The 17,529-nt window shown below is 39.3% G+C and overlaps 1 protein-coding gene across 3 annotated transcripts in view; it reads right to left on the bottom strand.

Annotated features, from left to right (window-relative positions):
• Positions 1 to 17,529, bottom strand: part of ADAMTSL1 (ADAMTS like 1) — a 473,568-nt gene that overhangs the window by 316,572 nt on the left and 139,467 nt on the right. For all 3 annotated transcript variants that reach the window (XM_082467989.1, XM_082467990.1, XM_082467991.1), the window contains exon 5: positions 8,373 to 8,499. In XM_082467989.1, coding sequence (XP_082324115.1) covers positions 8,373 to 8,499 — 127 coding nt within the window. The remainder of the gene's footprint in view (positions 1 to 8,372; positions 8,500 to 17,529) is intronic.

Here is a 17,529-nt window from a genome sequence, read left to right as displayed (position 1 = left end):
GTCCATATCCTAATCGCCAGAACCTATGAACATGTTATGTTACATGGAAGGGGGGAATTAAGGTTGCTGACGAAATTAAGCTTGCTAATCAGCTCACCTTAAAATAAATAAGAGTATCCTAGATTATCTGGGTAGGCCCAATGTAACCACAAGCCTTCTTTAAACTGGAAGAGGGAGGCAGAAGAGGCAAGTACAGTCATAGAAAGACCTGAAGATGCTATGTTGCTGGCTTTGAGGATGCCAAGGCATGCAGATAGCCTCCAGAAGCTGGAAAATCAAAATCAAAGAAAATGGACTCTCCCCTAGAGCCTCCAGAAGAAACACAGTCTTGCTAACACCTTGATTTTAGTTCAGCAGGACCCATTTTAGACTTCTGACTCTCCAGAACTGTAAAACAATTGTGCTGCCTTAAGCTACTAAGTTTGTGTTAATCTATTACAGCAGCAACTGGAAACTAATACAACCTGAGAAGATGTTCAAAATCATTAGCCATTAAGAAAATGAAAATGAAAACAATGATGAGATGCCATTATTCACCAATTAAAAACGGCTAAAATAAAAAACACTAACAATATCAAGTGCTGGGAAGAATGCAGAGCAAGTGAAACTTTCATATATTGCTGGTGGAAATGCAAAATAGTAAAATACTCAGGAAAACAGCCTGGCAGTTTCTTTTTTTTTTTTTTTAAGATTTTTTTAATTTTTATTTTTATGTGGACCATTTTATTTTTGAAGTCTTTACTGAATTTGTTACAGTACTGCTTCTGTTTTATGTTTTGGTTTTTTGCCTGCGAGGTATGTAGGATCTTAGCTCCCTAACCAGGGATCGAACTCACACCCCCTGCATTGTAAGGCAAAGTCTCAACCACTGGACTGCCAGGGAAGTCCCAAGCCTGGCAGTTTCTTAAACATACACCTACCATATGATCTAGCCACTCTACTTCCAGAAATTTACCCAAGAGAAAGGGAAGTGTATATCCCTACAAAGACATCTGCATAAATGTTCACAGTAGCTTTATCTATAAGAGCCCCAAAGTGGAAACAACCCAAATATCCATCAATAGGTGAATGAATAAACAAACTGTGGTACGTCCATACAATGGAATTACTACATAGCAGTATATATATTCCAAAATAATATGAACTACTGATGTGTGCTACGATGTTAATAAATGTCGAATCGCATAATAGCTATGCTGAATGAAAAAAGCCAGATAGAAGACTATAGAGTTTTCCCTCAGTATGCACAGGTGGATTGGTTCTAGGACCTGCTGTGGATACCAAAATCCATGGATGCTCAAGTTCCATAGTTGGTCCTTTGTATCTGCAGGGTCTATGGATTCAACCAACCAAAGTATTATGTTTACAGTTGGTTGAATCCATGGATGCAGACCCCACGGATACCATTTATATAAAATTCCAGAAAATGAAACCTAATCTATAGTGACAGAAAGAAGATCAGTGGTTGACAGAGGAGAGGGGCAGGAGGGAGCACGAGGGAAGGATTACAAGGGCACGAGAAAACTTTTGGGATGATGAGTATTCATGATCTTGATCATGGTTATGGTTTCACAGGTGTATGTATATGTGAAAACTCACCAAACTTTATACTTTAAATAGCCCGTTTATACCTCAATAAAGCTGTTTAAAAAGAGCTCAGTTCCAATGGATTTTATTTCTTTTGTGGACTCTTTTAAATATGCTGTATCACAAGTAGCCCAATAACGTGTGGAGACTGAGTCCAAAAATGATTAAAGAGAAGTTGAAGTTCAAGAAAAGTTTTTATTTCAATTTCATTTATCAAGTTACTAATTCATTTCTTTTATTTTCCTTATCTCTATGCATAAGAGTAACATATGAAAAAAAAATCTAAATCTAAAATAGATCTTCTGGTAGTTCTTTTTTTTTTTTTCACTGTATATCTTAATTTAATATTTTTTAATATCATTATTGGAGTATAATTGCTTTACAATGGTGTGTTAGTTTCTGCTGTATAACAAAGTGAATCAGCTGTACATATACATATATCCCCATATCCCCTCCCGCTTGCATCTCCCTCCCATCCTCCCTATCCCACCCCTCTAGGTGGCCACAAAGCACCGAGCTGATCTCCCTGTGCTATGTGGCTGCTTCCCACTAGCTAGCTATTTTACATTTGGTAGTGTATATATGTCCATGCCACTCTCTCACTTCATCCCAGCTTACCCTTCCCCCGCCCAGTGTCCTCAAGTCCATTCTCTGCATCTGCGTCTTTATTCCTGTCCTGCCCCTAGGTTCTTCAGAACCTTTTTTTTTTTTTTTTAGATTCCATACATATGTGTTAGCATACGGTATTTGTTTTTCTCTTTCTGACTGACTTCACTCTGTATGACAGACTCTAGGTCCATCTGCCTCACTACAAGTAACTCAGTTTCATTTCTTTTTATGGCTGAGTAATATTCCATTGTATATATGTGCCACATCTTCTTTATCCATTCATCTGTTGATGGACACTTAGGTTGCTTCCATGTCCTGGCTATTGTAAACAGAGCTGCAATGAACATTGTGGTACATGATGCTTTTTGAATTATGGTTTTCTCAGGGTGTATGCCCAGTAGTGGGATTGCTGGGTCATATGGTAGTTCTGTTTTTAGTTTTTTAAGGAACCTCCATACTGTTCTCCATAGTGGCTGTATCAGTTTACATTCCCACCAACAGTGCAAGAGGGTTCCCTTTTCTCCACACCCTCTCTAGCATTTATTGTGTGTAGATTTTTTGATGATGGCCATTCTGACTGGTGTGAGGTGTTACCTCATTGCAGTTTCGATTTGCATTTCTCTAATGATTAGTGATGTTGAGCATCCTTTCATGTGTTTATTGGCAATCTGTATATCTTCTTTGGAGAAATGTCTATTTAGGTCTTCTGCCCATTTTTGGACTGTGTTGTTTGTTTTTTTGATATTGAGCTGCATGAGCTGCTTGTATATTTTGGAGGCTAACCCTTTGTCAGTTGCTTCGTTTGCAAATATTTTTCTCCCATTCTGAGGGTTGTCTTTTCATCTTGTTGATGGTTTCCTTTGCTGTGCAAAAGCTTTTAAGTTTCACTAGGTCCCATATGTTTGTTTTTGTTTTTATTTCCATTTCTCTAGGAGGTGGGTCAGAAAGGATCTTGCTGTGATTTATGTCATAGAGTGTTCTGCCTGTGTTTTCCTCTAAGAGTGTTATAGTGGCTGGCCTTACATTTAGGTCTTTAATCCATTTTGAGTTTATTTTTGTGTATGGTGTTAGGGAGTGTTCTAATTTCATTCTTTTACATGTAGCTGTCCAGTTTTCCCAGCACCACTTACTGGGCATATACCCTGAGAAAGTCATAATTAAAAAAGAGTCATGCACCACAATGTTCATTGCAGCTCTATTTACAATAGGCAGGATATGGAAGCAACCTAAGTGTCCATCGACAGATGAATGGATAAAGAAGATGTGGCACATATATACAATGGAATATTACTCAGCCATAAAAAGAAAGAAAATTGAGTTATTTGTAGTGAGGTGGATGGACCTAGAGTCTGTCATACAGAGTGAAGTCAGTCAGAAAGAGAAAAACAAATACCGTATGCTAACACATATATATGGAACCTTAAAAAAAAAGGTTCTGAAGAACCTAGGGGCAGGACAGGAATAAAGACGCAGATGCAGAGAATGGACTTGAGGACAGGGGGAGGGGGAAGGGTAAGCTGGGATGAAGTGAGAGAGTGGCATGGACATATATACACTACCCAATGTAAAATAGATAGCTAGTGGGAAGCAGTCCCATAGCATTGGGAGATCAGCTCGGTGCCTTGTGTCTACCTAGAGGGGTGGGATAGGGAGGATGGGAGGGAGATGCAAGAGGGAGGAGATATGGGGATATATGTATACATATAGCTGATTCACTTTGTTATAAAGCAGAAACTAACACACCATTGTAAAGCAATTATACTCTAATAACAATGTTAAAAAAATAAAAAATAAAAAATCGAATAGATCTTATTATAACTACCAAGTAAAATCCCTGAGTGGTTAGAAGGCATTGTGTCATAATTCCTTAATTTCAGTGGAGGCTTTTTTTCTTATTGGTGCATAAAATAATGTCACACCTTTCAATCAATGATGTCTTGGACTCAAAGAAATGCAGTATACCCAGAATGGGATACACTACCATGGTCCAAATCTTCCTCATTCTTGGCCTGGCTTCTTGACTGCTTTTCTTATTTCCACAGTTAGACTCACGATAGTCTATTCTCAACAGAGCATATAGAGTGATACTCTTAAAAAATGAATCAAATGAAGTCATTCCTCTGCTGTGACTTCTCACCTCATTCAGACTAAAAGCCAAAATCCTTACAAAATCGTACAGTATCTGTGCCATTCTTCACCCCACCTCACAGTCTTCTGACCTTCATCAATTCTTCTTGTCTTCTTTAAACTCACTTTACTTTAGTCACTTTAGGAAAAATGTCAAGAATGCATCTACCTCAGGACCTTTGCACTTGCTTATCTCTCTGCCTGGAATTTTCTTTCCGCTATCTTGTGCATGGTACCCTACCTGTATCTCCCTCAGATCCTTGCTCAAATGCCATCTTATCAGTGAGTCTTTTCTTCCTAACCTATTTAAAATTGCAATCCCCTCCAACAGCTGTGGCTGGCAGCCCATCTCTATCTCTGGTTCTTTTCCTCCCCTTTCTTTTTTCCCATGATTCCTACCACCCCATGACACATATATATTTTATTTATTTGTTTCGTCCTTTTGTCTGTCCCTAACACCAGTATGAAAGTCCCATAAGAAAAATGGATTTTTGTCTGTTTTGCTCTTTCCTGTGTTTCCAGCACCTAAAACAGTTCCTCAGCACATAGCAGGTACCCAAGAAATATTTGTTGTTGAACAAATGAATGAGTGGCTTGTGAATATAGCCTGAGGTCAGGTGCAAGGTGGAAATTTCTTTAGAGTTTTGTGCTTTCTTTAAAAACATTCATATGTTATGTGTTTTATTATAAACAGCCTTTACCTCAGTATCTTTGAGCCAGAATGATAAACCTGGAATACGTTTACCCATAGCCATTATAAATCAGCATAAGCACAGTCTGAGAAGGAAAGCTAGGTATTAGGAGCTTCACTTTATCTTGATATAAATTAGTTTATCTAGCCCTTGACACTCAAGGGAGAGAGAGAGAGATTTTGGATACCCAGGCATTTTCAAAACATGCAGCTACATTTGAGAAGTTTGCAAAGCTGGAGACATCAGATTGATACCATATAGGCTGACTCTGGGTCTACGTATATTCTGAGTATACTTGGAGAATACATAATATGGTACGAGCCAATAACTTCTGTAAGAAAATGAGCCTTTAATTTTAAAAATCAAAAGTAAGTCAATGCAACCTAAATTTGATTCTTTTTTTTCATCGGGTTGGGGAAGTAGAAAAAAGTGGCCAGGAGAAATGGAAAGGCTGAACGCTATCAGTGGACAGTCTTTTACTTCAAAAGGGGGGCAACAGTGCCTAGGTCCAGCTCTAGTTCTGTTTTCTGCATTTCTATTAGGCAATAATAATGTCTTTTAATACAAAGATGGCTTCTTTTTTATTCACCAGCAAATGGCAGCCATTTGCTAAGTTTCTCCTACTTCTTCTTTTCCTTCTGGCACTTTCCACCATGGTCTTTCTCCACTCTCCTATTTTTTCTTTGTTCCTTCGAGGCTTGATAACATAAGGGAAAAACTTGAATGTAAGTTCAGAAGAAAATGAGTTCAATGTGGGGAGTATCAATAGAAGGAGTTTGAAAAGAGCATGTGGCTGGCTTCTAGTGCTTTTTGGCGGAGAGCAGGGGAGAGACCTGGCAGAACTCCTCCAGGCCTGCACGGGTGGAAAGCCGCTCACCTGGCTCAGACACTGGGCCCCGCAGAGCAGCCTAAACTTTCCTGCCTGTGGGTCACCTCACAGTCTGTAAATACAGGGTGGAAGGTTCTTCTGGGGGTGGAGAAAACATAAGTGAGGCATCCTGTTCAGCATCTGCTATAGATTGTGGTGAGATGCATGCATACGCTGGGCTTTACTGATATAAATCATTTTGTCATGAGGCATCGTCGGTGCTAAGGTCAAGGAATCAATCGCCTTGTGTCATTACGGATCAGCATCGGGTTGTGTGTTATGTAATCTACCCACTGTTGGTTTGAATAGAGCACTTTTCATTGAGGTATCTATTTGCAGACCTAGAGATGACTTATGGCTCTCAGTCTGCTTTAGTTCTTTCTTTCAGAGCTTCTCCGCCTTTGTTCCAGTGATTCAGGCCCCAAAGGACCCAGATCATCCTTTAAACAGGAGGGTAAGAGGAATATCTATCCGAGCAGAGTGATTGGGCTTTTCTATGAGGACAGCAAGGCAGGGGACGTGAGAGGGAATAAAGGAAGGAATCTCACCATGAAAACACGCCCCAACGAGCTGCCATACAGCAGTCACTGCACGAACGCCAGTCGTCTCTTTTTGTGCCTAACAGAAGTCCCTAGACTCCTAGATAATGAACACTGACTCAATTATGTGACACAAATGATTAGAATGACCTCGACTCTTCAGTATTCCTTAAAGAGCTCTATAAAAGTGACCTTTCGTTTTTATTTTTTTTAATAAATATTATAGGGCTTTAATAGATTCTATGCTTTAAAAAAATCACATAGTGACCTTTTAAATGTAACTTTTTTTCCCCCAAATATCCCGCCATGACTTCAGAGATTTACAGAAGAATTATGGCTCTATCCTTCTCTAGTTTTCATCTTCGAAATTGTTTAATTTGTCATCTAATAGGGGAAGCTACCAATGCATAACCACAGGAAAAAAAATCTCACCTGAATGTACTACATCAATGTCTAACTTACCTCACCCTTCATCATTCTCTTTGCTCAGGTCTTTTTTTTTTCCTATTCTTCAGAACCACATTTTTTACTGCCTGCAGGCGTGGTAGAATGGGGAGAGTTCCCTACGCTGGCAGCTCCGATGTTTCACGTGTTTAAAAGTTCCTAGTCTTTCTTCCTGCCTCCTCTTCTTCCCCAGACCCTCATCCTTTTGGCGAGCTGCCTTTTCCTGACTTCTCGGAATAGTTCTCCAGCAAACAGTGCCTTTTCTTCTTCACCTACAAGTCCATTTAAAGCCATAAACCCCCCATATGTCAAGTGTTTTCCTCCAGCTAGTCAACAAGTAAAGAGGACAAAACCACAGTCAGTAAAGACATTCATTCTCATTTCCCAAGCCAGGGGAGACATGTTCAAAGAGGCCCTCATTAAGGACCTACTGGAGCATTCTGGATAAAGGCAAAATTGAGACATTATGCCAAACAAGGTCAAATTATTCTAAAAAATGCACGGCCTTGACTACAAGGGTTGTTTTATTTCTATCTGCATCTGCTGCAGCGCCTAGAACAGTGATTGTCACAGAGAAGCGTGTATGGTAAAATGATCTGGATTTCTGGGTGACTCTGTTGTTGGGTCAGGTATCCTGAAAACATGTACCATCTACCCTAGCAGGACCCAGCTGGGTAGATACTTGAAGTACCTCGCCTTGATCCATGTAACTGCTTTACAAATGTCCCGCCATGGAAACAGTCAGCGGGGTTTGGGACAGTCCAGAGGAACAAATGAGTGCTTAAGCTCTGGAATCAGACTCTGGGCTGACATCTTGGCTCTGATACTTCATAGTTGTATAACTCTGAGCAAGTCACATAATCTGTCTAAGCCTCAGTTATCTCATTCATAACATGGGGATAAACAGTACCTTGCTATAAGGTTGTTATAAGGATTAAATGAGATGATCATGTAAAGTTCCCGGCATGTACATGTATAGCAGGCACACAGTTATTCAGCTGCTATAGAGAGATTAGGGCACAACAGTCAATAAATGGCTTCACATAATCACTGCCCAATATTAATTCTGGAGAAACCTGTGATCAGCACTGATCAAAGGTCACTTTGTAAATGAAGACCATGTGATTTCACGGTGGCAGGAGAGCACTAGTTCTGATCTGCCCTCTCTCTCTGCTATTCCACCAGACTAAGTCTCAGTTAGGGGTCGGGATGCAGTTTGTCCTCACACTGGGCAGCAAAGCTCACGCTTGCACATAGAGTGTATCTAGATCCAAGTCTAGTTCGCTCCTAATGTGCCTCAAAAGCAAAGGTTTCTTGCTTGGGGTTGCAGTGGGTGACCTGACTTGTCTCACCCAAACTAATCCACAAAACAGGAACCTGAATCTCCTCCCACAGTATTTTCATATTTGTCTTCATTTTGATGGAGGTGTTATTCCCTAGTTGCAGGGAGCTAAGCCAGGGAGTATCAGAAGGCCCAGAAATTGCCCCATCTCTGGAGTGTCTTACGTTTGGTTGCAGAGAGCTGGGATTTATATTGCCCTCGGACCAGCCTGCAGGTGGACCCATCTCCGTTGCAGACGCCACAGTTATCTTCCTTGATGGTGCTTCCCAGCTGGTGATCGCAGCCAACAATCTAACAAGAAAGAGAGATGTGCAATTCAACCAGGCGCCTACTGATATGGAGGGATCCATGGTGAGCCCCATCACCGCCAAATCATCCTCCTATCATCCTTGAGAAGGCTAAGACATGTTTCCCATGGAGGGGACTGAATTCAGCTGGAATTTGAATCAGGCTAAGAAGGAAAAAATGTAGCGTGGATAAAGACATTTTCATAGTTCAAATATACTGAAATATACAAAGAGAAAGAAAGATGGGAGGGAGGGGGGAAGGAGGGAGGGAGGGAGGAGGAGAAGGTGAGGGAGAGAGGAAGATCTTGAACTATTAACATAATGGAACCTTAATTCAAAAATAATTCCTGGGCTTCCCTGGTGGCACAGTGGTTGAGAATCTGCCTGCCAATGCAGGGGACACGGGTTCAAGCCCTGGTTTGGGTAGATCCCACATGCCACGGAGAAACTAGGCCCGTGAGCCACAATTACTGAGCCTGCGTGTCTGGAGCCTGTGCTCCGCAACAAGAGAGGCCGCGATAGCGAGAGGCTCGCGCACCGCGATGAAGAGTGGCCCCCACTTGCCGCAACTAGAGAAAGCCCTCACACAGAAACGAAGACTCAACGCAACCAAAAATAAATATAAATAAATAAATAAAAACTAAAAAAAAAAAAAAAAAAACTAAAAAAAAATAATTCCCAATGTCAATAATTATGCTTCACCCAAACCACAAAAAATACAACTGTGAGATAACTGCAGCAGGAAAAATTTTATGAATAATCTCTATGTTCTATACGTTCCTTAGAATGTAAGATGCATAAGGGTGGGGTTTTGTATTTTGGATTCATTGATGTATTCCAAGCAACTAGAACAGTGCTTGGAAAATTGTAGGACTTCATCAAATATTTGCTGGGGCTGCCCTGGTGGTCCAATGGTCAAGACTCCATGCTTCCCCTGCAGGGGGCATGTGTTGCATCCCTGGTCTGGGAAATAAGATCCCACATGCCATGAAGCACAGCCAAAAAAAATATATTTGCTAAATGATAATTAAAAATACTCCCTTTTCTAGCTAGCACTTCAACTAAGAAAAGAGAAACAGAATCACAGAATCAGCCAACAGACAAAAACAAGGTTAGCGTGCGTGTGTGTGGTGGAAGAGAGGACTGACACAGAGGCCAGCAGAGATAGCCAACAGTGAGTGCCTGCTATTGACTGGCCCTGTCCTGTACCAGGCACAAGACACACATCTCATTCATTCTCAAGACAATCATGGAGGTCATGAAACTTGCCAAGGTCACTTAGCTAATAAGTAGCCGAGTTCTAAATACATCTAACAAAACATTTGTGCTTCATCCAAATCGGGCTTAACAAAATCACAAGCCTTCATCAATTATGTGGGCAAACTCATCTGTATCCCTAATCTTTTCTTTCCAATGTTCAAGTTAAAAAAAAATGCAAATCCAAACTAAATCAGGTTGTACCTCTATAGTTCTAGTGAAACCTAATATCTAAAGACTTATTCTACTCTCAAACTACTTCAACTACTGTCTTTGACAAAATAAAATGAGAAGTGTAGTGACATTTGAAGGGGCTTATCTTCACAATGTCCCCACAATCCATCCTGTCTTTCAAAAGGTTGTTAACATGAACTCTCTTTGAGGCTTGATTTTCATTTTGTGCACCTTCAACTAATAATTGCAAACACATGTTTAGGCAAAAGTATGAAAAATACAACTGTTTACTATTGTGTTATGTATGTGCTATATTTTTAAAATGTGGTAACATGTACCTTTCCCCTAAAAGCACACAGGCATCTTTAAAAATACATAACAAAACAACAACTCTTTCAGTAGCTGTACTTGTTTTAAAATGTAAAGATGTCAGGAAAACATAGTGCCCAAATCTTAAGTGGAGAGTGAAGGGGGGTTGGTTCCACCTCTGGGCGTTCACTGTGGTCAAGCTGCAATCGGTCTCAATATGTTCAGAAGTTACAGTGAGGCCACTTCAGAATTCACGTCAGCTTTGTCCATGCAGAGCCCAGCATGTGCTGGCTTCTTTGATGTCCTTCTCTATAACTGCAGTGAAATTATTTTCAAAATTCTTATCTGTAGATGAACCCACACATGAGCTGAGCAACTCTGCATTCATTCTTATATTCCAAGCACAGTGTGAAATGCAGTGATTGAATCCAACAGTGAATGAAGTCCTGTTATGAGCCAGGCACTCTGCTAGGAGCAATCCAACGGTGAGTTCTAGTACATATGGGTCCACCCTCATGGGACTTAGAGTCTAGTGGTGGAGGCAGATATTACTCAAATCATCACACACATGCAGAATGATAATTAGATGAAAGCTATAAAACACAGATATGGGGTACTCTGAGAGCTTAAAGTATGGGTAGATCTGTTTAGAAGGGCCAGAGAAGATTTTCCTGAAGAAGAGTCTTTCGAGCTGAATTCTGAATGAGGAGTCAGACTTAACTAGATGAAAGGGAGGTGTTGCTGTGAGGCTTACTGCATCTTTTAGTCATGCCTAGATACTAGCTAATTAGAAAGTATGCAAAAACCAAAGCTGGCAAAAAAAAAAAAAAAAATCAGACTGGATTTGCCAACAAAAGCAAGAATAAACAAGGGGGGTGGGCTACATCTAACTAAAATCTTTATGTACAGCAAAGGAGACAAAGAAACAAAATGAAAAGACAACCAACCGAATGGGAGAAAATACTTGTAAATCATATATTTGATAAGGGGTTAATATTCAAAATATATTGATATAAAGAACTCATACAACTCAAGAGAAAATAAACCAAACAACCCAATTAAAAAGTAGGCAGAGGACCTGAATAGACATTTTTTCCAAAGAAGACATCCAGAAGCCAGCAGACACATAAAAAGATGCTCAACAACATTAATTATCAGGGAAATGCATATCAAAAGCACAATGAGATATCACCTCACACCTGTCAGAATGACTATTATCAAAAACACAACAAATAACAAGTGTTTGTGAGGTTGTGGTGAAAAGGGAACCCTCCTACACTGTTAGTGGGAATGTAAATTGGTGCAGCCACTATGGAAAACAGTATGGAGGTTCCTCAAAAAATTAAAAATAGAACTGTCATATGAACCAGCAATTTCATTTCTGAGTATTTGTTCAAAAGAAACAAAATCACTGTCTTGAAAGGATATCTGCACCCCTATTTTCATCACAGCATTATTTACAGTAGCCAAGACATAGAAACATTCTAAGTGTCAGTTGACAGATGAATGGATAATCTCTATCTACCTACCTACCTACCTACCTACCTACCTACCTACCTACCTACCTATCTATCTACCTACCTATCTATCTATCTATCTACCTTTCTGAAAAAGAAGAAAATCCTGCTATTTGCAACAATATGGATGGACCTTGAGGGCATTATGCTAAGTGAAATAAGTCAGACAAAGACAAATATCATACAACCTCATGTATATGTGGTATCCAAAAACAAACAAACAACTCATAGATACAGAGAACAGATTGGTGGTTGCCAGAGGTAGAGGTTGAGGGTGGGTGAAATGGGTGAAAGTGGTCAAAAGGTACAAACTTCCAGGTACAAAATAAGTAAATCATGGTGATGTAATGTACAGCATGGTGACTATAATTAATAATACTGAATTGTACATTTGAAAGTTGTTAAGAAAGTCAATCTTAAAATTTCTCATCACAAGAAAAAAGATCTGTAACTATGTGTGGTGATGGATATTAACTTGACTTATTGTGGTGATCATTTTACAATATATACAAATATAAAATCATTATTTTGTACACCTAAAACTAATACAATATTATGTCAATTCTATCTCAATAAAAAGATATCAGAAGACTAAAGCAACTGATTGCCTTAGTAGTGTTGAATCCTTTGAGAAAATATGGCAATCTTAACTTAGGCAGTATTCAAAGAATCATTGACTCTACTGTTCTTGTTTGGGGTTGAAGAGAGATGACCTTAATCTTATGAGATACTCAGCTGTGTGGAAGGGCAGTGGGCATGGGAACTCATACTCTCAGGTATCTCAAACCTGAGTAGGTTTACTCCTTAAATTAAAGAAATTTCAGGTTTTTCAAAGGATTTAACTTTCTCTGGAAAAATTTTAATGGACTCTGATATCTCTAAAGGAGCCAGAAAGGAGATAATCATGAAAATCTCTCTCTAATCCTAAAGATTTCTTTTGGTTCCAAAGCCATTTTAAGAAAAGAATAATCCAGCTTCATAGATCCAAAGTAACAGTCATATTAGGAATAGCTAAATAGAAGGTGACATACTTTAAGGCTAACTTGGCCAGACCACCAACTTAGTGTTCCCAGTGTGGGTTTATGGACCCTAGGATATGAACCAAGTCAGTTCTAACTGAGCTTTGTTTAACTTCAGAATTGAAAAGACAAATATCTCCCTGACACAATAGTTTTCTTTTCTTTCTGTATCAATTCCCTTTTAAAATGCCAAAATATTTTAACTCAATTATAGATAAAATGTTCTTATTTTGGTCCAAGTGGAAAATTATTTGCAGTTATATCAGGAAAATCATTGTTGACATGTCTCAACCTGTTGAACTTGAAAAACTATTAATTAAAAATCAGTTAAACTATCAGTTAAAGAGCTATCATTAACAATAGAGAAAAAATAAATAGAAATACAGAAATGGCTTAGTTGGCAGGTGCAATGCCAGACTCCTCTGTGCCTTTGCACGTGATATTATTTCTGCCTGGAGTGCTCTTTCCCAATTCTTTATTTGGCAAACTCCTATTCATCCTTCAAATCCCCAATTAAGTGTCTCCTCCTCGAAAAAGCCTTTTTCAGATTCCAGAATTATGTACTTTAATGGTCAATACTTTCTCAGCCTTTTGTTCATAATTCCATGTAGCAGAGAGTACTAATTGCCACCTAATACCCATCTATCCTATTTTTCTCAGTAACAGAACTCCAATTTTATTTAGGGTGGCAATATATCCAGTTAAAAGAATACATTTCTCATTGGCTATGTCACCAAGTTGTAATTAGTGAAATAAAAGTGGGAGAGTTATGTGGGACTCCTGGGAAGGCTGCTTACAAGAAGCTGACTTAGTTGGGGAGGGTCCCTTTTGCCTGCCTGCCTTCTGTTGGCTCCAGTGGCTTTCTTAAAAAATGAGACAGTCTTGAGAATGGAAGGATGGCAGAGCAGAGAGAGAGAAAGAGCCTCGTTCTGGAACCCCACTTGGACTGGTTACATCTTGACTCTTTTTTGGGTTTTTTTTTTTTGCTGAGAGAGTAACTCCTTTATGTGCTTACGCCAATATTATTTTGGGGTTTCTTTTATATATACTCAATTCAAACAGCTGTATAATTTATACTGAGTTTAATCTATTAACATGTCTGTCTCCACAGCAGATCATGGGCTATTTGAAAGTCCCTGTTTTATTACTCTTTCTATTTTGCTGGTTAGCACAACGTTTGGCATTTGTGATGTACAATGAATGTTGGTGAATCACTGAAACACATAGCACCAAACATAATGGTTTACTAATAATTCCAGTGTAGGTTACAGATAGGCAACCTTAGACTGCCATCACTGATGACATACATGTGTACAAAAATGCACATATATGTGTGCATGTGTGTCTGCATGTATCTGTGTACACAGAGAAACAGATGTACTATAAATGACAACTAGAAGCCAAACCTAAACTTCTGTCCTGGTACATGAACAAGAATTACTATAAAGGGCTAGTATTTTTTTTTTTTAATTTTATTTATTTATTTATTTATGGCTGTGTTGGGTCTTCATTTCTGTGCGAGGGGTTTCTCTAGTTGCGGCAAGCGGGGGCCACTCTTCATCACGGTGCGCGGGCCTCTCACTATCGCGGTCTCTCTTGTTGCAGAGCACAGGCTCCAGACGCACAGGCTCAGCAATTGTGGCTCACGGGCCTAGTTGCTCCGCAGCATGTGGGATCTTCCCAGGCCAGGGCTCGAACCCGTGTCCCCTGCATTGGCAGGCAGATTCTCAACCACTGCGCCACAAGGGAAGCCCCTTGGGCTAGTATTTTTAAGACACCCATGTGCACCTATGCTCATTATTAATGAAATGTTATGGAAGACAATGTTCAGGTCACTGAGTTCCCAGAACCACCCCATTCTGGACAAAACATTAAAGCAAGGTAATGACCACTCATAACCTTGTCAACTGCATGGAATTTTTTGTAAAGGGTGGAAAACTAACAGTATTTTGGCCTAATGCAGCTTATTAGTATTCTGCTACTAGGTGTCAGCTCGGTGGTCTAACTTCTTCCCCATCCAAAATGATTGCACAGTTTTGGTTTTTTAAAAAAAAAAAAAAGAGAAAATTTTTGTCCCAGGTGATATAAAAAGTGAGACTCTCCAAGATGTTTTTGTTGTTTAGACATCATCGTCAACTTTTGCTTTTGTGTCTTGAATGTATGCTTTTTGTATACACACACGTATACATGCATACAGACAGGCAGTTCTTTGTCTCTTGAGGGGAGCACACACACTTAACACTGTTGATTTTTCTTCATTGTTTTTCAGGATTTACTTAAAAGGGGGCAGGGGAAACCCTTCCTAAACAAAAAACTAGAACTATAACATCCAGTCCAAGTTGGCTCACAGACTTTGAGCATGTCATGCAGATTTTAGGCATCAGGCCTACAGTATGTGCTGATAGGGGTTTCTTTCTTCACCTCACATAGCTGATAGCAAGTGAACAGGCAGAACACAAGACTGAAATTCTCTAGACACTGAAATATGTATAATAAAATGTCTTCACCAGGAGCCACAGGAGAAAGAAAGATCACTGCATGGATAATTTGGAGAATGTAAATAAACACAGTCCACAGGCAGATACCATGCCTCAGAATGACATGCTTAGGTGGGTTCACACTGGCCACGTTTCAAATGGTTTCCCGTAAGGACCTCAACTTCTAGCATCAAATACTGAGCCAGTGATGTCAAGCTTTTCTTGATCCAACACCATGAGGTAAGAAATTTTTAAATCCCTTTATTTTCAGCACTGGGCAAGACAAATATGGAAAATGAAACTCTGCAAATCTGATCACAGCTGCTCTTATTTATAATTATTTAATTCAGATAGAACTTTATGGGGGAAGAGAGTGCTCTTACACACATTATAACTCATTTACTATCTATGTTAATAGGGAAAATAGTAGATCTCCAACCTTATCTTTAAAAGATTTAGACATTGATTTGTTTATGCTTTACCTTTTTATAAAATGATTTATAGCATATACACATGATAAAACACAATAAAACTTTTCAAAAACAAAAGAGAAAACGGGGCAAAGAGAAAAATAAGGGTCAAAAAGGTGAGTTACAGCCAGAAACGAGAACTACATAAATGCACATTGTTAAGTCCTATACATTTTCTAGATAGGGGTCACAGATCTGGACGTGAGCTTCCTAGAAAAGAGGAAAACATGAGCAGTGACAAGGGTCACAGCATCTACTCGATCTTTTAGAAAATATATAGGATAATGTGTTCCTTACAGTGGACACTCAATAAATATTTATGTAATGAATTAATGACAAACTGGTTCAGGAGAATCATAATTACTCAAAGCACTGAAATCCTAGATATGTATCTTCTGTGAGTATTCTGAAAGACAGTGCCATGTAACAATGTCCTAAGAACATCTGAGCAAATAAATACAAGAAGTTTCAAAGAACTGGCTTTTCAATAACCACTGATGAATCCTAATGGTCAGGGAACATTTAGTAAAACCAAACCTTAAGAAACCAAAACGAATCATCCAGGTACAGAGCACTGTGATGGTCTGACTTAATCTAAGGATAGACTTTCCAGCATTTAGAGCTGGGCTGGCACAAATATGGCACATGCGCAGCTATCTTTCCGCCAGGACCCACAGTGGACATTGCCACCCTACTGTAGCACTATTTGCCAGTGAGATTTTATGTGGCCACAGAAACTCTATAATATTGTGATCTAGAAGTCAAATTCATTAGACTATGGATGTCTTGCAGGGAGACTAAACTAATTTACTACTCCAGAGTCAGAGAAATGAACTGGCTATCTTTTAGACAATTCTCCACAAATATTTCTCTTAAGATGAATGTTTTCTGAAGATATGAATGATTTCAAGTACAGATTATAACACGAGGTTCAGGGAAGATAAACAACTTCCCCAAGGTCACATGGCTGGTAACTAACAAAACCAAAATTCCAACTTGGGATTCTTGACTATAAGTTATAGTAGGATGCCTATGAACCATGGAAAGACACATGAGTCAATATTTAATATGGCAATGGTGATAAGAAGGTTGAATAATCTTATTAAGATCACCACCTCCAGAGCCAGACTTACGTGCAGGGGTGAATAGATGGCTTCAAATGTAATGTGACTTGGAAGCATATTTACGAAGTAAATGGGAAGGTACCACTTCTCATCTATCTTTGTGCTCCACATCTCTCTGATACGAGAAAACAGGATCCCCGGTCATTCATAAAGATGCTAATAGTGGCCCATGTGCTATGTTTAATATTTCCAAAAGCCTAATGAAAATATGTTTACCTGCCATAAAACCACATAAGGTCCTCCAAACCTCAACCAACTCATTATACAAATAAACTAAATCCTGATCTTTATTGTACTTATTTTAAAACTGCACTCAGGTCTTAAGGCATAAAATGAGAAAACAAATTATTGCTTAATACATGCAGTGTTTTGAGTCGATGGAAACTTACAAAACACGAGGCCCATATGAAAAAAAATAAATAAATAAAGGGCTCCTTTGTGTTAAAAAGTTGGGAACCGTTGGTGTGGTCCTTTGTTTGTTGTCCAAATGCCCTTGGGAGGAGTAACACATCAAGCTGTGGATTACGCTTAAATCAAACCAAATCCGCTGAGCATAAGGCATTATGCTGGCTGTTACAGTGCTGCGGGGAGTACACATAGATAATAGGCATGGTCCCAATCTAGGGTGAATGGCTTTAATCAGATCATTTCCTCAGAACAGGAGAGAACAGAAAGGGAGTAAGATCA

Source organism: Balaenoptera physalus, assembly GCF_965194825.1.
Source record: "Balaenoptera physalus genome assembly, chromosome: 7".
NCBI lineage: Eukaryota > Metazoa > Chordata > Mammalia > Artiodactyla > Balaenopteridae > Balaenoptera > Balaenoptera physalus.
This window is presented reverse-complemented; position numbering and strand designations above follow the sequence as displayed.